The following is a 23,351-nucleotide window of genomic DNA, read 5'->3' as shown; positions in this document are numbered from 1 at the left end:
AATTGACTCTTGTGAGCTTTAGGTCATGTTAGAATTGTGTTACCGCAAAAACATATCCAGAGTTGTGTTTTGTTTCCTTCACATACGTTAAAGTTATCTTTTATTATAAGTCATTATTAGCTTAAAATCCTCTGTTTCACCTTGAGCGTCATAAAGAGGTGGTTTTCAGGTTAACAGCTACCTTTTATCTTTTGTTAAGTAGAGACTGGCTTTTCTAGTGGAAGGTTGTCTCCAATGTTGTTGCTTAGAAAGCAAGCTTCCATAGTTAGGAATTAAAATTGTATATGTTGCATTTATTCAATCAGAAATCAGAAATCTATTATGATGGATATGAATAATATTGGAGAGAAAATTTAAAATCAGCAAGTCAAACTTATAAGAAATCGTTATAGTTCTTAGTTTCTTTTAAATCAAACTCTTTTAAATGAAAAAAAATCTGAGTAATGTATTATTTCAAGGGATGGGAGAAGATCTCGTGCCACGAGATCCCGGGAGACAAAACTGCTACAAGATTGTGAACACATGCCGAATTTTTCCCCCCATGCTTTTATATTTGGATTGGTTTAAAAAATGTAGTTAAGTAGTGGCAAGTTCCATTTGAGAAGCTGCAGTCCCAAAAAGCAGTGCTACAATGACAGCAGAAATATTAAATAAAGTACATTAGGAAATGGATTACACAATTAAATCTCCAATTGTCTCGTTCTCATAGATCCAGTTTTGTCTTGTGGAAAACGTATCTTGTCCCACTACTATTTATTTCATTTTGTTTTCTTTACAATCCTGTTTGAAACCTTTACCTATGATGTCCTCGTAGACATTCTCTTCTGATAAAGTGCGTGTGAGTCCGAGTCTTGACTGAGCGTACCAGTCCACTCTACACCCCTCTGAGGAAGACTGCAGCAGATCCTCAAACTCATATGACTTCCTACAAACACAAAACACATCACAATCAGGCAGGAAGCGGAAGGATTAGACTCTTTGAAACAACCAAATGTGCAGGATAATGACTTTAAAATGTGCAATATGGGGTCTGGGAAAAGAACAGTGTGTTATTTCCATCTGTCACTTCTGAGTGACCACAAAAGAAAGATTGGACCGGTGAAGGCTGAGGTGCACATATATGGACACGTGCGTCGCCACATGAAGGCACTTACAGCCAATTAGAGACAGCTCACACTTAACAAGAGGCAGCCATCTTACCTTGAGTCACACTGAGAGGTGACTATAAATACTGTTTAATAAGAAGTATGCCCAAGAGCTATATTTTAAAAGGTATAAAACAAGAAATATCATTGCAATAGTGTCCCAAAATATTATTATAGTTTAAGTAAATAAAGCCTAATGTAGAACTTACAATGTAATAGATTATATACATTTTCAATATGAAAAAAGTTTTTTTCATTGAGATGATCCATCATGCATTTTTACATTAAATTTTACCTTATTAAAAAGTTTTTTTTTTTTTCAATCATAGTCTTGAAGAACATTAACAACAGTGACTTTTAATAACTGTTATTTAATGTAAAACATAAAATCCAATGCAATGCATAGGTATGAAAAAGAAAAGCTGTTATGCATAAAAGTGATGATCTGTTTGCAATATATTAGCCTTTGTTTATGTCTTTTATACTTTATAAATTAAATAAAACAAACAAAAAAAATGATCCTTTAAAAAGGCCCAAGAATATCACTGATGATTAGAAATGGCGGATGATTAAAATTATACAGGCCCACAATGCTTCCCAGTTGGTCACAAGTCAATGTTCTCTTTATGCCATTTCCAAGCCTGGATAAATAGACTGGGCCAAAATAATAAAATCATTATATGCTGAAGTACTAAAGAGGACACATTATTAAGTCGGTTAATATATTCTCAAAAAATGTGCACTTAAAAAACCTTTCACATGTTTGCTTTGTGAGTTGTTTTCCCGCAACCACAAGTCATTTGTTCTCTTGACTTGCATGCATTTACAGTTAAGCCCAAAATTATTCATTCATCCCCCGGCACATTTCCACTTGGATTTTGAAGCACATTTTGCATCAATCTGTAACTGCTCTGGACTCTTTACAAATGTATTAAAATGTTTTAAAGATGACATTTTATGCTTTTTTAATACCCAATGGGGTAGGAAGGTGAAAACAAAAGTCCTCAAGCCTCAAAGTCAGAATAGTACTGGATTAATAAAACATGCATGAATCAATCGAGATACAACTTTGAGTAAACTAATGATGAGGGAACACCATTATAATATGGTTAAAAGCTCAAAAAAGTTGGTTTTACACATTACGTCCCCTTTAATACAAGTGAAGTAGCAGAAAAAAAAGGATATTCTTTAACTGAATGTGTAACTCTAACTGCAACTGTAATACTTGTCAGGAAAATCACATTAAATATTTTACCAAACTTTAACCAACATTGCCAAAGCCACACACAAAACATCCCCATATATAAAGAACTGGAAATGTTTTAGCCAACTTCCAACAAGACCCCCGTACAGCTGAACAATACTGGACATGTTGAGCTAAAACTGCAGCGTTCACATTTCCCCGTGTCCCTATAGAGCCCATTGTATTATGATTGTAACCATATGAATCTGTTTTAGAAGGGCTATTAAAATGTAAAGCAGCCAAGAAGGAATGTGAAGCAATAAGTAGATGTGGTTTTGAAATACATACACTGAAACACATTTGATTTGTAGATGTTGGAGAAGTATGTGACAGCACAGGGCCAGATATGGAATAACTGTATCCCGATTGTAAATTAGTGTGGATGCTATAAAAAGAATGTCTTTTATTAAACTGCATCTTAATTTAATTTGTGTCAAGTTTATCAAAGGTGCATTCGTGATTGAAGATTAGTTCAGTGTGGTCTAGCAATGGGCAGCTGGCAGTTCTCCGCATCCAACTGACCTCAGAAAATAATTGTCTTGTTTGTGGAGTTGTATTATCTGACCGCTAAGTACTGTAAAAATATATGCAATTACAGTTGGAGCAGTGAGTAGAATGTGATACAGATGTGACTATGTGTTGTGTGACTTCAAAGAAAATAATAATTAGATCAATAGGTTGCATTCATGCTTTAGACTTTGATTATGTCATCATTTCAGAAGGGGAGGAGCCTAAATAACTATGGGAGATTTGTTGTTTTTGGAAGAAACAAACTTATGACTAACAAATGTTCAACCTTATCATTATTTGTAAGGGATTGGCTCCACAAACTTGCCGTATTCTTCTGTCTTAAAGTCCTTTCCAATAACAATAATCACGCCTTTCGGGTTGAATAAGCTGAGTAAACTGAAAAAAGCAACGACTTTTGTTTATTTACTGATAGAGAAGACATTGAACTTCATGCCGATTTTTGTTTCGTGTTGATAGGCCCAGTAGTTACAAAGAGAAACCATAATATATGCCAACAAATCTGTAATCTGACAGTTTAACAACAAATTCAACCAAAGAATTCTTTCTTCCAGGAATTTTAAAATGTTGTGATGACCAATTAGTAACATGACTTGAATTTGTTTATGATATCGCCTATTCATAACTCACTGCATTATAAACCATACTAAATCTAAAGGTATAGTTGTTTAACTTTTCTGGTGCAGGGTCAGTTAAATAAAATGCTTATCTTAGTAGAAATGCCATTGCTTTGTCTGGAATGTTTCACAGTATGGTATTAAACTTTTCTATCTTCATGAAGACCAAACCAGACCATGTTACAGGTCAGATCTGTGGGGAGACAATCCTGTGTCAGAATGCCTGTTTTTATCCATCCACATACCCATAGAAGCAAGCAGGCGAAGGACCATAACCCAACATAATGATCATGCTCCTCTGTAAATGAAACTCTCCCATTCCAGTTTTTATTTAGCCTACCTTTTGTGCAGTCTCAACTTTCTCTGCACTTTATATTGTTCCACTATAGTCTAGTTACGAGTGTGTTGAAAAGCAGAGATGAAGTGACAAAAAGTGTACCACATTCCTGTCTTTGGCCTGTGAGTTTCTGCGTCTCACGATGAAGTCACTGTGGTTTTGATTTTCAGCAGATGGTTCATATATTCACCTCTGGATGGAAGCGGGAGAGGGGGAGGTGCAGCCGTATGCACACACTCAGAGAAGGAGGGATAAAGTGATATGAACAATTTGTTTCAGTAGATTTTGCATGGCTACAGTTACAAGTACAGCTAATTGAGAAACACCGGGTTATTATTCAGCCTCAGATCATGTTTTGTTACATGGCATGTAGAGCTTTGGCAAAAAACTCAGCCAAGCTTTTTTATACCCAGATTTATCCTTACAATACTAAACTTGTTTGTTTAGATCAATTGGTTTCAAATGACTTCAACACATTCTGTAAGTAATGTCAAATTGAGATTAGAGCTGTGCAGTGTATGTTGCCCTGTATAACTGGTGACATGTCTTACTCCATGGAGATGTTATTGCTTTGCCTGGAATGTTCCACAGTATGGCATTAGAGTATATATTCAATTATTATCAGTGCTCTGGACAGTAAAAAAAAAGGTCAGTTGTATGTCTCCAAATGTCTTTTTTTCCCCATATTGTGGCCACAAGGTGTAAAAATGCCACATTGGCCTTCCCTAACCCTCTTCCAATATTCCAGGCTAAGCAATAACATCTCAACATGGTGACAGACCCTCCACCAAAAAGTTACACTGTGAACCTTTAAGCACCATTCAATTACTAAAAATGTGCATTCTACAAAACAAATTCTACAAATTACATGACATTTGTTCTGTACCACAAAACCTGTAGCTACGATGGCTTCTAAAACACAAATCACAAAAAAGATCATTCTGTTCGACCCAACGTCCTTCCAAACAATTGTTAGTACATAAAAAATTACACATTCATATCTCAAATAATCACGATTTAAAATATTTCGGTCTCACCTGTTATTAGCGTCTCGTGGTTTGTCAGACCAGACCCTCCTGCAGACCCCCGGTGGAGGACTGGAGGGTAAAGGTGGGGGTGGTATGGAGGGCAGAGGGGGTAGGGTCCTCTTTCCCTTCCCCACACCGGGCCCCGTCACTGGGCTTGTGGGTGGCGTGTGGTGCTGGAAGGTCCTTTGAGGTTTGGGTAGTGGGTTTATAGAAGGAGCTCCCGGTTCACTATACACATTCTCCGCATCTCTCCTCCGCCTCGAACCAGACAGAACCACATCAAAAGTCCCAAAAATGGGCTCCGTAGTCCTCTTTTCGCTCTCCTCCTGCTCCTCCTTTGACGGGGAGCAAAAGTAGTTCCCTGGAAATGCCAGTGAGGGCCTATCGGGCGAGTCCTTTGTAGCTTTTTCCAACTTTTTCACGTGGATTAAAACATTTTTCTTGTCTTGAGGTTGCTCTGTTGGCTTTGTGAGTCTATCTAGAATCATGTTGTTGTTGCCTTCTGTAGATTTTGATTTTGAGTCTAGTTTTCCAAAATTTTCCTTCCCTGAGTCTTGGCGTTCCCAACTAGCAAACCTCTTACTATCTGATCTTTGCACTTCAGATATTTTTGTGTCCTTTTTCCTCACTGACTCCGGATCTGTTGAACCAGCTATAGTTGGCTCCCTCTTTCCCTCCCATTGAGATATCTTATCCCGAATACTGGCAGACTTCACTGGGGTTTTGTTGTTGTTCAGCTTAGTCCCACACAAGCCATTTTCGATATTGGGGGTGCGTGGGTCTGTGGAGGTGGTGGTGGTTCTCCTTTGGGTGAGCATGCTGTCAGGTGGGCTCTGGCCTTGTTTCACTGGGGGGGAGAGGGGACGTTGTGGAGGCACAGAGGGGTCACTCTGCGCCCTGTTACCCGCTGTCCCACACACCTCCTGGGGCTGGGCCACCACAGACAATGGGGCGTCTCTCACCTGGAAGCCACAGCACTGGAGCCTTGAGAAGAAACAGATAATGAATGTATAATAAGAGGTTGTATTTTTATGCAATAAATCATCTTTAAATTACTGTTTCACAGTTTCCTAAAAGGTTAAGCACATGTTTTTAAACTGCACAAAGAAACAAGACATATGATGGAGACTGGCTACTTGATTAGTGACCCACCAGTCTGTTGGTATTAATAAACTCCCCCATCAAAATACAAACAATTTTTTGGGTTAGGGAGATATATTAACTAGAGAAGAATCACTTGGGGATAGGCTTGTCAAAAGTATAAAAAATCAGATACTAATCAATACTAAAACTAGACACTCATTTGAGCAAGTATCGATAGTAAATTGATACCACTGAGTACTGAGTATATTCCTTAGTATCGAAATAAAGTTTGAAATTTTAGTATAGGCTATACATAGAAGTTAGTGACAGTCAATTTGGCAAAGAGTAAATTTTATATTTATAGACTAAATTTTGTCTCTGTCCAGTATTAGCAGTTATACCAAAATATGTAATGACTGGGGCAGTGAGGATCCATGTAAATAATTTTTCAGTTTCTTCTGACTGACCATATATAGTAGACTGTATAAAAACACAAGTGAAATGCCATAATATTATTTTTTTTCCCTCTCAATACTATGCACTATTAATACTCTGTGCTAGAAATTGATGAATTTTTCATGGCTGATCAAGAGTCCAGAGCAACCAATGGCCGATTATGTAATTTAAATTTACTACAAACTTCCCCCAAGCCATTTTTTTTACTGCAAACCTTTAAGAAAGCAATGTAGTCAAATTTCTTATAGTAACAAAAGTTCTTATAATAACATGTTCAAATAAGGCTTTAGGCAGCACGTCAGCCATAACAAAATATCGGCCAACCCATATATTGGTCTGTCTATACAATGTAATTTTTTTTTTCTCAGCACTGTGTACTATTAATATTATGTGCTCTATATAATATTCATTCAAGTAGCCCCTGAAAAGCTTGCCACTGAATTACCCTCAAATGGATCTTTGTTTTACAAGCTAAACAGGAATTCTAGTTAAAGATCTCAGACGTGGTGAGTCACTCCCACAACATGACTGGGTCACGGCAGCTTGAACTTTGGGTTTCGGGGTCAAAGTTTACAGGCTCTGCACACACAAAGTTATTTCTGGAGCTGAGAAGAAAGTGTCTGCACATGAGCGATGACTGTGTATACGTGCAGCTTCTCTTTTCTACGGCTCAACCAAAAAACTTCACTTGTTTTTTGGAGCAAGGCCCAGTCGTCATTTAAGCAACTGTATTTCTCGGAAAGGAAGGGAAATGTGGCCTTGCTGAAAGACTTAGGGTGACCTGACCAACAAAATGTGAAAATGTGAATGTGGATCAGTGGTTTTCAGACTGTGGTGCACATCCCAAAAAGGAAAGCTTGATCTGGCAACGGTAGGAATTTAATCATTTTTTTGCTAGTTTAATTTTTGTGTTTATTATTAATTTAGTGCTGAACTCATTCCTGGATCAATGAGATTAAGATGCCTCTTTTTATTAGATTTTAATTTTGGATTTTATTAATTTAGATGAATAGAACATCTTCAAGACAAAAACTATAGTCCTGTTGATTACTTTTTGAAACTTTTTGTTACTATAACACGTGGCAGGATGTTTTAGGGTGCGTTCATGCTGGCAAAATCACTACATCAAAATTGGGACTAAAATAAGACTAAACCCAAAACAAAATCCGGACTAGACAAGGACTAAACCAGAACTAGAACAAGACCAAAGTCTACATTTGGACTCAAACTGAGCTAAAACTAGGATCAAATTTTTTTGCTTCTTTATCTGGTTCATTGCCTATTTAGAACTGATCCATGTTTAGCTTGGCTACTTTTAAAGCTAACTTGTTTCACATGTGGTATTTGGTGTAAAAACTTTAAGAATCACTGATCTAAAGAAAACATCTTTGACAACATCATTCATGAAATTTGCCTCCAAGTTTCCTTCAGATGAACTGAGAAACTCTATGAGCACAAGGAAGTGGTGAGAGCTGGACGGATGGTCACCCACCCCCACACACAAAGACACTCTATGGCCTAAGTTAAAACAGCAGTTTATTAGGCATGAAGCAACCAAGGGGAAAAACTAGGTCAGATGGGAAATTCAAGAAAGAGAAGCAGTCGATATGAGAGGACTGGATGGAAGGAGTACAAACACAGGACATATGGAAAGAAAATGAATATGAAAATGAAACTGAAAACTGTTTGTAAGTTTACAAAGGCTGTTACAACAAAGCGCACTTGATATATGAAACAAAAAACGTGGTATTATTAGTAGTATTAGGTATTAGGGGATATAAAAAAGTAATTTGAGTAAAACTAATATCAACTTTAAGTACTTGTTATTGCACAAGTATTACTAATTTTCTGCATTATCTCTCAACCCAGATTAGAACCCATCGCTCTCTGACTGCTGTCTATTTTTGTGACAAGTGAATAGTAAATTTACTTTTTTGGAAAGGACATTACAATTAAGATAAGTTTAAAATGATACTGAGGAACACTTCAGGCAATAGCAACTCAATGGAGACAGGTATCTTACCCCACACCAGAAGTGGAAGTTACAAGAAGCTACTTATTAAGCCTTTAAGTAAAAATATAGTGCAATGACAGGCCACCTCTATTACTACTAACAAATTCAACATTGTATCAAATCAGCCAAGCAAGTCCTCTCCCAGACAATAGAGCTACGACAATACTAATCTCTTCATTATAATCCCAACAGCACTCATAAGAATAACAGAGGGTACAGCAGACAGTGGTCAGAGGGAGGTAGGACTCTCCAGATGGCCACTCCAGTTCAGGGCTGTTGTTTCACAGCTGACCCTGAGAGAAGGATGTCTTATGCTGAGTCTGGACTATACAACAATAGCTGGGTCAAGTCTCACATCATTCATATTTAATACAAACCGTGTGCAGAGATGGAGGGAGCGACAGGGGGTTATTATAAAATTCAGTGAGGAGGAGGAGGAGGAGGAGTGAGTTGGCGTGGTTACGTACCCGTTGACTGTTTGGTAGATGCAGTTTTCAGTGTTCGTACAGAGCAGCAGGGCTCGTCCACCAGTCATGGTGCTAGCAGCTGGCATCCTGCAAGCATAAAAACTACATATAAATTTAAGTTGTGTGTGTAAACGGTGAATTTATGAATATCAGAAGCATACACAATATAAAAACACAAAGCCTCCTGGATTCATTAATTTGATCTTATATCTGGCATTCAGAAGATGCTGTAAATACTCAAGAAAGATGACATCCACATAGGGCTTAGTAATGTAAAAATCAAATCATTATGCCATATTTTATTTTATTAATGTTGTTATTATTATGTATTTGTGCAGCACTTTCAAAACTGTTTGTTTGTGAAATGTGCTATAGAAATAAAGTGGATTGGACTGGATTGGAACCCACTCATTCAGTCATGGTTTGAGTGAGTGACAGGTGGATTTAACCAATTACAGTGAAGAAGAACACATTATTTACCTCAAAAAAGTATAAAATAACTTGTGATAAAGTGCTATACATTATACATCAAATATATGAAGCAACGTATATGGAATTATGTAGAATTACTACACAATTCCATATATCTTGTTTCATATATCTGATGTCTGATGTTTGAAGAAAGCCGTAAAACTAAAGAAAAAAAAAAAAAACTGAATGAGATGGTGTGTCCAAACTTTTGACTAGTAGTGTATTTTTTTGCCATATGGCCCACATTTACTTACTGTATAAACTTTTTTCCTCTGTTCCACAATGTTTTGAATACAGCTGAATTTTCCCAGGGATATGTCAATCTCAGCTAGAAAAACTAAATATAATACTGAACTAAAAAAATCCAACTACCTTCCAAGCCAAATGCTAACTTTTACATCACATGATCTAACTGTCAAAGTGCTCTCAAATATAAACCCATTCGTTCATCGTGCATCATTGCCAACATCACATAAAATTTAAACGCCCCCTTATACACTTGAACTTACTTAATAGTTTTTACCACCCCTTTGGACACCAAGCCCAACAAAGGCCAATAAAGCACACCTCCGCAGATCTTCACATCCTGCCTACAGCTCAGAGAATGGACTGGCGTGTGGGACTCGTACCAGATGTTCACGGGATACTTTTGGGGATTCAGAGGCTGTTAAACATTTCCTGAGCTGGACCGCCTTGGCCTAAAAACCCTATGACTCTACTCTCTCTCTTCTCTTGGTGGACAATAATGTGAAGAATGTGGGTCCAATTGAAATGAATTCCTCAAATTGTTGTTAAAATGGGCCTTTTTGAAATAAGCAGCGATTTGAAAGATTACGTAAAGTGTTGGCTCTTGGGTAATAGGACGTAACTGGTCCTAAGGGTGGTTATTTTGAAATGATACTTCCCGGATGAGAGGAACAAAGAATAGGTGATGATTACCTTTAACTACAAAAAGTGAAAAGTAAGTTGAAACCATGTAAGACTTTACAATTGCCCCAAGTAATTTTGGGCCTGTAAAGTAATACCACTGAACTTCAACCATGGTAATCAGAAGTTAGGCTAGTAGTTGTATTGGTTGTAGTATTTCTTATTGTTGAATTTATTTTGTATGATTTGTAGTATTCCATCCATCCAATTTCTTCCTCTTATCCGGGGCCAAGTTGCGGAGGCAGCAGTCTAAGCACGGACTCCCAGACTTCCTTCACCCCAGACACTTCCTCCAGCTCTTCCGGTGGGACCCAAAGATATTCCCAGGTCAGTCGAAAAACATAGTCCATCCAATGTGTCCCGGGTCTTCCCTGAGGCCTTAAGTAATTCTAGTATTACTTGTAGTAATTGAAGTAATAGTAGTAGTCAAAGTAGAGAATGGTGTTTTAGCATTGACTACAGGAATACTACTAGTAGTTCAACTGGTTGTGACATTGTAGTTTTATTATATTGTATATTAGGTGTGTAGTGTAGTGGTAGAAATAGTAATACTAAGATGTATGTGTTCAGCAAACAGAGATATAGATATGTGATAGAATACAAATTTAATATTATCCCCAACTACAGCCCCAACTGCAGCAGTATCACACGATGTTTACAATTCCAAATATGAGCGTGATAAACATGACTTCAGATAATTTCACAATATATGATAATACTGAAATTATTTTATGCAACTGACACAACAACCATAAAACAAGATAGTCCTGGTAAACCCTTCTAAATGTAATAAATAGATGGTGTTTTTATTTATAACTAACCAGAGACGTTGCTTATTTGACCCTCTACAGCTCAAGTCTTCTTACATGTTCTTACCACAAAAAGTAAGAACATCTCTCTCACTTCAAAGTTGCTCCAAGTTATGTACACCCTCTTGTTGAATGAAACATTGTTTTGGCCCCACATATCCCTTTGAGCAAGACAAGAGAAAGAGATCTCAGGTCTAGCAAGCACAAACACCAAATTATTTTCAGATGCAGACTGGTCGGGGTCACATATTTGAGGGGAAAAAATATTCATAATCATACAGAGAAAGAGGAGAGGTGGAAATGAGCTTTATACAGAATCCTCTGACTTTAACCAGTGGAGAACCGAGTGTACAATTTCAGGGTTTGGCTGCATTAATGCAAATAGAAAAAAGTATGTTAAAAATATGGTACTAGAGACAGGGTTATCACAACAACACTGAAGAAAGGATGGCTCTAAAGTGAGGTTATAGCGATTCTTACATTTTTGAAAAGGTAAACTGCCGATAACAAGAAGATAGTATGCTTATTGTGTTTGAAAAAAGTAGCTCTAATAATAATATTGTACTCAAGTAGAAATAAAAAACATCAACTACTCCTAAACTTGTTCAGCATTAGAGCTTTAGAGAGGTGACTGAAATTTGAGCTTGCTAAATACAAAGATTACATGGATATCTTAACATTTGATAACATTTTCTAGTGCAAGGTCCATAATTTGCCACAGATCTGTAATGTAACTTGGCCTGGTACTGTCATTTGCTTGTCTCCATGGAGCTAGGCAAGTTTAATACCACACTGTGGAACATTCCAGCTGTAATGTCTCGGCAGAGAAAGGAGGTTACACAGTGCAAGTTTTGTTGTTTGCAGAGAACACTATATTTCTTAAATAATAACAATGCAATTAAGAAATCGTATTCAGAAAGTAAAATATATTCATTGCTATAGTCTTTTGAGGGGCCCATTTTACAGAACTTTATTGTTTCACACTGATACTATGACACCTGCACAGGCATTACTCAGAATACAACACAACACTAAATGTGACAGACAGTTTTACAGGTTTCTGTTACTGGGGAAACTTTCTTTGGCCGTGCACCTTTTGTGTCTGACAACTACTGGCAACAATTACTAACTCTGACCCCGAGACCAAGATGGGCTGCCATAACAAAGTAGAGGTCTGAGGGAAGCCATCTGCTGGGGCCAATAAAAACATGGTGGGACCCCCCCCCCCCGAGCCCCGCCCCTCACGCCCCATGCCCTAAGAGCTGTGACTGACCAGCACCAAGGAACAGGAAGTGAAGAGGCATTGTTCTTCAACAGCTGGGAGGGTTGAACTATACAAGATTTTGCATTGTGCTAAGTTTAAAGGTGCACTACATAACTTTCTGGTCACCATGTTGTTACCATGAAGATGTTATTGCTTTAGCAGGAAATTTACACAGAATGGCATTAAATGTATCTGACTCACATTTAGTCAACACAGTTGTTTTGATTACTCAAAAATACCTTGACCAACAACAATTGTTACTGTGAGCAGGATCACCTCTCCACAGATCTGACCTGTGCCTAGTTGCATCACCTTTTTTTCTCCATGGGTATAATTTATTTATGACATACTGTGAAACATTTCAGGCAATGTAATTATATCCCCATAGAGGCAAGCAGGTGGCAGACCCTCCACCATAAAATTTACACAGTGCAGTGTATAAAATGATAAATTATGTTTTTGTATTGTTTTATTAAGGTTTGCCGTGAAATAGGTTTGTGGATAACTTTTCAGTTTCAAATAATCTACGCAAAAATGATCAAAATTAATTATTGATCATTAGTTGCTCTGGTTTTCATAACTGTATTGACATCGGCCATGAAAAAAATCTGTTGATCTCCAATACAGTGGGAAATGCAAGATTAACCAAAAATGAGTTAATTATTTCAGTTTGAATTTTCTTTTTTAAACGAACTTTGTAGCTTTCAAATACACATCAAAACACAGCTAGTTAAGGGTATTTTTTGTAGCAAATCTGTAGATTTGGCATACATTTGTTTACATCTATATGCTCACACTATAATCTCCCATCTCCTCTGAATAAACAGGGCTACTCCAGTGTAAACAGTAAATGATCCTCAATGCTTAAAGGCTGTAGCAACACGAGATAACCACAATCGGGGTTAAATGCAGGGCATCTGACACAAGCATCAGTTACATAAGTAATCTCTCTGGACTGTTATCTACAGATGAACAGTTTGATCACAACACCATGTAAACTGAGCTATAATGAAGTCTTAATTGTCTCACATGTCTTTCCTTACACCTTTCAGCTTTCAATGCTTCACATTGACAGTAAATGACCAAAAAGCAGTGATTTGTAGATAAAGCAGAGTACCCTTCTTTCCAGTTCATCCAAACTTGAGACCAGCAACAAAAAAATAAATAAAAAATACATATGAAGTATGACAGTGTACTGACATTAGTTGCATTACTAAATATATAATATGGGTCCTAACCTACCCCCCCCCCCCCCCCCCCCCCCCCATTTTATTTAGAAGTATTATAAATGAGAAAAAAGTGAGTAATGTGTCATAGTAATGTGTAATTGAAGTTGGAAACACAAATAAGAACTTCTCTCACTGCTGGTCACGGTTATACCCTTTAACCAAGCCAAAATTTACTTGTAGCCATGCTTAATATCAAACATCTGTTATCATGTACATTTGCAATTCAACGAGAAATTACCCACAAATATAGCAACAATGGTCAACCATAAAAACTGTGGTTCTTGTTTTATTTTGGTGGTTAGCTTTTTGCTGCATTTGACCATCCAAATCTGTTGCCGTGGTTTCTTCTCTGTATGGTGGTGTATAGGAGGTGCTGTCAGCGGCTGCTATCTGGCCTCTGGGTTGTTGTCAGTGAGTTGTTGGCTGACTCTGGGCCTCTCCACAAAAACAGCTGCTTCTCATAAAGACCTGGTCCTCCCTCCATCACCGCGGTCACAGCCTGTAGAGCCAATCACGTCATCTGCACTGGAGTTTGTGCAGCTCAAAAAACGTCTATGGTTTAGGCTTTCTGTGATAATCAACGACCTAATAAGGACAAAATAGCCTGAGATCTGCATTGTATTAGGTTGCAATAGATGGTACAAGAGGTATGATTTAATGGTGGACTATGCAACTTTTCTGCTGGATGATCTGTCTTAATTTTGCATGATGAAGTCTGGAATGTTTCTCAATATGGCATTAAACACATCTATCTCTATAGGGAGACAAGCAGGTGACACAATCAGGTCAGATCTGTGGAGAGGCAACTATGCAGCAAGAATACATGTTCTTCAAGGTTGAGGCTAAAGTAAATTTGATTGTCCCCATAGGGAAATTTGTCCTTATAATTTGACCCATCCTTCAGTGCAACTGCTGGGGCACCTCATCAGTAACAGTTCCGAGGGGGACCATCTCCATCATCTTGCAAGGCTTGGTTAAACCACCTTTACTGGAGGATTGAACCAATTGTGCATGTTTTTTATACATAGTCTACATTAATGTAATATTAGCTAAGTCTGAAATTGAATCTGGTACTGCATAGTGAATAGTAGAAGTACACCTACTTATTTCCATGCAGATATTGAACAGTATGTCTGTAAACAATCTTACACATGTTTTTATTGGTAAAAAATCTACCTCTCCACAAATTTGTCATGTATTTTGGCCTGGTGGTGTCAGCTGCTTGTCTCCATGGACACAGACAGGTTTAATGCTATACTGAGAAACATTTTATGCAAACCAGTAACATCTGCATAGAGACAGGTAGGTGATGAACTCTTCAACAGAACACCAATGCACCTTTAAGTTAGTATAATTCACTATGCAGTAGCAGATTCAATATTAGGCTTAATTAAAAACAGCATATAACATTTGCATTCATGAAGACAAAAACAACCATACCTACCCAGGACACACTGTTCTATATACCTATAATAGCCTTTAGTTTTCCCCCTTCTTACAGAGCTGAAGACATAATCCTTGTTAAGATGGGTCTCTCTTTTGCCTGTGCCAAGCGCTTGTCTGTATTCAATTTACCGCTCAGTGCATGCTTAGCCAACTCTTTCTGGAAAACCTTGGCTGCTTATTCTCCTCCTGTCCTCTCTAACGCTCCTTTATCTCTCCTTCCCTCCGCATGGCTACCACCGAATGAGAAAACTAGATAGGAGGCATTCAAGGGCAGCAAGATTAATCACAATCATAATTTGAATGGTTGCAATTAGCAAATCGCATATGCAGCAGTGTTTGAAGTATCAGAATATCCTCCTCAAACAACAAAATATCTTCTCTCATTCTCCATAAAAACTGCTAACCGTGTAGTTTAGGTCTGTACAAACATGTTATAAAATTCTTGTGTTAGTTTGTCAGTTCATATTTCAGTTTTTTGTCAATTCCTCTGGATGTGTTTAATATGTGAACTTTGGACAGAATCCATTTCAAACATAAGTCTCAAATCTAACCACAATGCTTGATTGGTGAAAGAAAAACTGCAATTAGCTCTTTTTCTCAAATCATTCAGACCTACTTTACACTGACACACACACTTCATGAAAATCTGGACTAAACTAGGACTAAACCCAGAACTAAAACTAGACTAGACCAGAACTAAATCAGGACTAGAACAGGACCAAACCGATACATGCAGGTCTAAACTGGACTCAAACCAGTAAGTATGAACGCACCCTTATCTTCTTTTTTGAGCTAAAAGTCTCCTGCTTATTCATGTATGGCCAATTGGTCTGCAGAGCTAACATGGACTGATATGGGGATTTTCACAATGACTGACATGCTTCCTTGACCTGGCTAGCTTCAACTGGGCTTTTCCTGGTTCAAGGAAGCATAGGAAATGTGGGTGGATAGTGAAGAAGGGATGTACGGAGGAGGAGGGAAGTTCAGTCAAATAAACAATGGAATTTGATCTCTTTCCCTCTTTTTCTCTCTCTTCTCTCTCTCTGTCTTCCTCTGTCCCGTTCGGGGCCCCTGCAGCGTTCCCAAGCTGATTTTGTAGCGGGGCCTTGGACATGGGCCAAAGAGGCAAACTCAATGCCGATGTGTGAATGTACAGTGCACTATTTATCTACAGTATCTGTCCACACTTGTATTGAGCAAGCGTTACAAGCAAGGAAGTACAAGTATTAAATTTAGGTTTGATCAACTTTACTCAGCTTCAGGATTTGTATATTTTTTATTGCTGACAGCGCTTCCTGAATTTCTTACGCTTTATATTAATAGATACAAATGTGTGTGCCATTTTTTTTTTAACTTTTGATTAGAGTTTTGCAATAGAACCACACAAAAAAAAACCTATTTGTTTAGCTAGCAGTTGTCAAAAATAATATAACAATAGTTCATTAAGTGAAATTTGAGTGTTAGATTGTCAAAAATTTTACAACAGAATCTGAATCGGCCAAATTATCTGAAATAAATAAATATATATAAATGCTAAATAGGAGAAATTCAATTTTAGTTTGCCATGGATTCTACCTGGATGACTGAGGGAATCTACAGGCATAAATGCTCAATAATAAATCATTTTACAGACAATTTACTTGTGCAATACTTGAAACTCTAAGCAACCATTGCAAAAATATCATCTGATTACACAGACACAATGGGCAGTTGCCAGTTAGTTTCATGTCTATGAACACTACACAGACAAAAAAATTATTCACTTCCAAATTCAACCACTCGGGGCCATTATTGATAAAATTTCCAGCAGTCACTCTCTCCTCTGTTGGTGTCCATTTTGGGTTCTCTCTGGCTACTCTCCTAGCTCCATCTCCCACTCCTTCTCCCCTTCCGTATAAGCTTAATTTAAATCATGCGTATAGTCTTCCTGCACCTCTACCGCCCTCATCTATCTCTCACTATTGTTACAGGAGGATGGAAGTGAGACAGCACTTAAAGTGGGTTAACCAGAGAGGAAGTACAAGGGAACACCACAAACAATCAATCTAGTCTTTCATTTTCTACTTATCAGTACATTCTAAATATAAACAGATTGCCATTGTCATCCTACTACATTGTGTCGTACTGGTAGCATTTCTTGTTATTGTGGTCTATGGCTGTAAGTGAGCAATTGTCTGTTGCCAACTCCACTGGGAACTGTAAGAATGGACAAGAATATAACCTCAGAAAATGCCCCAAACACTCCCTAATTATGTCCTGGCTGCCGGGGAAAGCCACTACAGTTGTAATTATGGTAGAGAGACAGGATGCTTCTTCTGCTCTGTCCAAACAGCATGGAATGAATATTTTCTTGTTTGTGTCTGCATGCCAAAAGCTGTAGAGTCTCCAATTTCAAAATAAAGTCAAGAGTTTAGCACTAAAAATACAGAGTGTATCATTGTGCAATTTGTAAAAGTTGATATGGTTTACAAATCTCAGAACAACATTTTAATTCCCAGTGTCTTCAAAATGCACATTCTACACAGTGTCCTTTTTTGTTTATCATTGAATTACTAATTTTATGAATTAAAAAAATAACTTTAAAGCTGGACTGTGTAACTTTTCTGGTAAGGTGTCCAATAACATCTCCATGAAAATGTAACTTCGCTGCCTGGAAAGTATCCCTGGAAACATATCTATTTATTAAATTATAGGTGTTTTTATTACTGAAAACTACTCTGCAAAAAACATGCATTCTTACTTAAGTGGGGTTAACTCTCCACAGATCTGACCTACATCTTTGCCTGGTGTCCCCCATAGAGATAAATAATGTTCATGCCATACTGTGGATCATTCCAGGCAAAGCAATAACTTCTCTAGAATATGTGACAGACCCAACACCAGAAAAGTTACCCTTTAATTATAGTGCACCTTTAAATATACATTTTTTACATTTACTCATCATGTGATATCCAACAATATATTACAACATACAATTAATTTAAAACTCAAACTGAGCCAGTTTGCAATAAATGCCAAGCTTTTTGACTCAAAGTATAGGATAAATCAACCAATACAAGAACAACATGTCATTAAACACAAAAGAAACTGAAAGATACATTTGGCCACACTGTTCCATACATCAGGCTTTACGAATGACTGCCCAGTAACAGTTTAACTACAGTCTTTTAAAGGGGGGGCCTCTCCTTTATGTAAGGGAGTTTGTGGCTATAGTGGTTTCACATTCTAATTACAACAAATGGTGGCGCTAGGCGGCTAATGATCCACCATAGACAAGAGCACAAAAGCAGGAAGTGAGTCTATGCTACTAATACTGTACTTCACATACTGAAGGAGATACTGAAGGATCAAAGATGGATCAAATTTCCTAAAGTGGACATGAAGTGCACCATACTACTAATAATTTCTTCTAATTCTAATCATCATCTCTTTCTTTCTCTCTCTCTCTCTCTCTCTCTCTCTGCAAACTGTGTTAATACTGGTTACATGGAAAAGGTTGTAACATGACTGTCATGTAGAATAAATCTATGGAATGGAAAAGCCAAACTGAAATCAGTTACTGTCTGATATACCAAGTCAGAAATCCAGCACAAAGCAATTAAAATAATGTACAATTACATTTCATGCAAATCTAAATCTGTATGTTGGAGGTACAAGCTTGAGGTTCTGCTATTGTGTGTGTGTACACCTTGCTTAGTAAAAATAAATAAATGTGAGATAAAGATAATGGCAACTAAGTGACTAGTGAAATTTGAAAAGACCAACCACACACAGTGACCATGTAGGGCTGTATCAAAACTTAATCATAATCAATATTGCGCTTGATTATGTGTCATTTATTGTATCACAGTATATCAGAATTAGAGCCCGACTGATATGGATTTTGTTGTGGCCGATATGAAACCGATATGATGGGAGTTGGAGCTGCCGATAGCCGATATAATCGCCGATATATTTAGTGATGTAAAAATTCACTGTAAATCTTGAATTGTTTAAAAAACTTCGGTTTGGCTCTAGTGGATTCTAAATTGAGTTTATTTAGGCAACATTTATTGTTATTCTGACTCTTTACATCATATTTACATACAGTAGATTGGCCTAATGGCATTTTTGCATCACATTCTAGCTACTAGTGTTGGGTATTCTAGTTTTTTTTTTTTGGAGAACCGGCTCTTTTGGCTCAGCTCACTAAAGCAGCTGGCTCTTTCGGCTCCCAAGCGACTCTTGAGATTGTTTTGTTGCAAGCAGGACTAAACCAGAATTGAACCAGGACTGAGTGTCGGGACTCGGTCTCTCCCTCACTCGAGCCCAAGATTAGTCCTGGTTTATTCATTTTATGCTCAACTGCAGCCAAATATGCACTTTTTTTTTGTATCCTATGCACACGCAGATTTCTGAAAGTTTCGTTTTCAGCCGCTGCTGCTGTCAAACTATGGGTCTACATGCGGCATGAAGAGAAAAAGTGAGAAAAAGAGAAAACACGGCTCCCAATAAGAAGCATGCTCCCTTTGTTCGCTTCAAAGAGCTGGCACTAAGAGCTGCTTCGATCGCGACCGACCCATAACTCCAAGCTAGTAAATAAACTACCGCTATTAGCCGTAAAAACGTGCGCGCCACGGTAATTAATTATATGCATAAATGTGGATCATTCACACGTCTATTCACAGCTCATTTACATATCAATGCTGGTCCAGTAACAAATATACGGCCAATATAGTCACTTTACAATAGACCAATAGAAAACAGCCTGTTTATGTGTGGGAGCTACAGCAACTAACCCATAACAAAATCTAAACTAGCTTCAAAGTCGATGTATTTCCAACACTCACCGCTCACACAGGCTCCTCCTCACATCACAAATCTGCACTAATAATTGTCCTTTTAATCCAGACTCAAACCGATTGTCCGTAAAAAGAATATAATCTCAGTGTTTATCTGTCTGTAAATTGGATTAAATGAACATAATGTAGAGATTCTAAGCTTTATAACGAGGTATAACATGCCCACGCGAAATATCGGCCCATATCGGCCGATAATATCGGCCAGCTGATATATCGGTCGGGCTCTAATCAGAATGTATATATTTGGGCACACTCCTTGAGCAATTGATCAATTCTGATTTTGTATTTTATTTTGATTTTGTCTTATGCATAATAGAGAGATGCATGGTCTCTCTAGTAGGGGAAAAAATATCACTCAGGACTACCAAACAACATGGACGTCTGTAGAATCAACAAGTGAAGTAAAAGTTTTATCTCAGATAAAAAAACTTAACACATTGTTCTGAATGTATTTGTGAGGAGATGTCTTTGGCATTTGAAAGACACGTGATACAAATTAGCAACTGTGGTTGTTTGATTTGTCCATGCTATGGTCTGGTTCCAGACCCTTCTACATTAAAACAGAATGTAGAAGAGACCGGCTGGTCAGGCAACCACACACTCAAACAAATCACATACACATCTATCTTTCCTTCCAATAACGTGAGCATCATCGCAAGTGACTCATCTGAAGTCTGCTCCCAATTACCCTCTGGCTCCTGGGGCCGGGGTCACATGCCAGCTCTTCCCAGCAATGTTTTTATGCAACTCAAACAACCTAAGTGACCCTGTTTAACACTGTCGCGGTCAAATGCATAACCACAACACAACACAAAACCTACTGCCAACTCTGCCAAATGCTCTGGTAAGCTTCAGACATTACAGCACTGTAAATTCCCTCAGGATTAATTAAGTAATTATCTATCTTATCTATTTAGAGCGGTTTTAGGGTTAACTTAATTTAGAGTCAATTGTATCCACATTTGCTCCTTTGAGTAAGTCTTTGTTTAGATCTTCTGTGACTTGTCCTATTTTAGACCTGGCTTAGCCCTAGTTTAAACCTGGTATAGCCCTGTTGTAGACCTGGTTTAAATCTTGTGCTACTTGGAAGGCTAAATATTTTCGTAGGTGATATTTCATGTGAAAAGTTTGAAAACCAAAGCAATCGGGGATTTACTGATTGATGACAACTTCGACATAAGTCAGCTGGTTTTAATGCTTTGGTTATCATTATATTATTATTTAGCATTTATGGTAGTAATATGCATGTCCAAAACCATGCCAAGTCAGATCTGTTAAGAGGCAACCTCACAAAAAGAATGCATGTTTGTCATGGTGTTCTTTGCAATAATCCATATGAAATAATGAAATCAAGTTTTCTGTTTCTGATCAAATCTTTGTTGGAAGTAGGAATCACTCCATAGTGCACTTTAAAAATACATCTAAATTATTATATAAGAGAAATAATCACAGTTGTGTTTGTATGAATAATACAAATAACTGAGTGCTTGTAATATCCAATTTCACCAAATATATCAAATATTTCATAAAATATATTCAAGCAAGTATAAAATGTCATTGATGCACCTGTGGTTGGAACAGTGTGGTTGGAGCATATTTCTTCACTAAGAGAAAGTGACGCTATTGACAGGAATGGTAGCTCCAAAAAAACACTCTACAGAGTTCAGTTTGGCAGCGGGCCCAGGTCTTTGGCAGGCAGCGATAGCCTTCATTTCAGTGGGTATAGAGAGTGTAATTTCAAATAGCCACAGGTAATATGTGAGGTGATTTATATGCAGGGCTAGTGTCTTTTGCAACCATAGCAGTATTGGATTTCAGTTTGCGCTTAAACACCGGAGACAGCCACGATATTATTTACACTTAGACAATGGCTGTGTCCAGGGCCAAAGATTTAACAGTCTTTCACCACAAATGCGTTCCAGATATCGGATATTACCATGTGTTAAAATACGTGAGGTTTTGGAGCTACTGGGGAAAAAAGGATTGAAAAAAGACAATTTTTCTCAAGTAATTTATATTTCTACTGCTAGTAGTCTTGTAAGAAGTGGCAGTTGAGTGGGAATTCAGTTACAATAAGTCTGGACTCAATATGAAGTGGGTTACTAGTCACTGATAAGGGGATGAGTCAAAAGACAAAATGTTTGTGTATCATCACCTTACTGCAATGTTTTATTTATTTTAATCTTGATTAACCACTGAGATTTGTAATCACTTCTTTAGGGGAGTCCATGCCCCAAAGGGGACTCTATTCAACATTTTTAATGGTAACGGACTAACAGTAATTGGAGCACCCAGAAAAAATGCATATGCATGGTAGACACATCAACAAAGCTAATTCTGAACATGCAAACTTCACACACAGAGGCCCCACGCCAACTGGATCAAACCCAGGACCTTCTCGCTGTGAGGCTGAAGCACTAACCACTGTGTCACCACGCCAACCATTGTAGAAATATTAGCAACAGCAGTGCTATTACTTTTGGTGACAACAGCTACATTAAGAGCACTTACATTCAATGTCTTACTTTTACTCCAAATTTGAGGTGACTACTAACTTATCAGCTCAAAATATCAAGTCAGCCCGTGTGGCTTCACAGGAACAATCCTGGATCCTTTTTACCAACAAGCCCACAGCTGTAACAGCAAAAATTTATTAGATTATTGCAGGATACAGATCAGATGCATGGTAGATGTATAGTATTTCCAGTATTCCAATGTGTTAGTAGTAGAACAAAGAGCCCTAAAGCTGAATACTTTGTTTCAGCATAAACTGCATTACAAACCTACATTTACTGCACTCTTTATACTTATACTGTACTAGGTTTCAGTACTTTTACTTGTTGAGCATCCCCAGTCCTGCCTCAGCTCACATGCCTGCGCTGCACTCAAACATACAGTCCAGCCGCTGCACCCCAGGGGAGCCACGAGGCGAGAGCTTGGGAATGTGCTCTTCCGGAGAGTCAGACCTCCACACGCCCTCCGACCCACAGCCTCACGAAGCCCAGCCAAAAGAGTCACAAAGAGGAAAGAGAGGGAGAAGAAAGAGGAAGGAGAGAGAAATAGGAGAGAGAAATGAGAGAGAAAGAGGAGAGCAAGGGAAGAGAGAAGGAAGAGAGAGGGGAAGAAGAGAGAGAAGGAGGAGGAGAGAGAGGGAGGAGAGAGGAGGAAAAACCCAACCAGAGTGATCCCAGGGAATCTACACTGTCTCACTGAGCACAAAATGTACTGAAATCATTGCATTGCTTTAGGAACAACAGCTCGACATTGAATTTCTATATGAACAAACTCCAATCAACTATTAAACTGGATTTAAAAAGTTACAGTAGTATGCCAAAAACAGCAGCAGCAGTAGTAGTTTTCGATTTCCCAATTTTAAGTACTATTCTGAATTAAACTTCACATTTGGTTTAGTACTTAAGTAGAAACAGGCCCATTGACTTCAAAAC

The 23,351-nt window shown here is 37.9% G+C and overlaps 1 protein-coding gene across 1 annotated transcript in view; it reads right to left on the bottom strand.

The window, feature by feature from the left end:
• si:dkey-82f1.1 (DENN domain-containing protein 2A) overlaps positions 1-22,791 on the bottom strand; it is a 36,063-nt gene extending 13,272 nt beyond the window's left edge. The window contains exons 1-4 of the mRNA XM_055155783.1: positions 22,776-22,791; positions 8,919-9,005; positions 4,908-5,882; positions 798-925 (exon numbers count right to left, since the gene is read on the bottom strand). Of these exons, the coding sequence (XP_055011758.1) occupies positions 798-925; positions 4,908-5,882; positions 8,919-9,005; positions 22,776-22,777 (1,192 nt within the window). The 5' untranslated portion in view covers positions 22,778-22,791. The remainder of the gene's footprint in view (positions 1-797; positions 926-4,907; positions 5,883-8,918; positions 9,006-22,775) is intronic.
• Positions 22,792-23,351: the final 560 nt, after the last annotated feature.

This window comes from Boleophthalmus pectinirostris, unplaced genomic scaffold, assembly GCF_026225935.1.
Source record: "Boleophthalmus pectinirostris isolate CB_2022bp ecotype Guang Dong unplaced genomic scaffold, ASM2622593v1 HiC_scaffold_2, whole genome shotgun sequence".
Classification (NCBI taxonomy): domain Eukaryota; kingdom Metazoa; phylum Chordata; class Actinopteri; order Gobiiformes; family Gobiidae; genus Boleophthalmus; species Boleophthalmus pectinirostris.
Note: the sequence above shows the minus strand (reverse complement) of the source record. Positions and strands in the feature narration are given on the sequence as shown.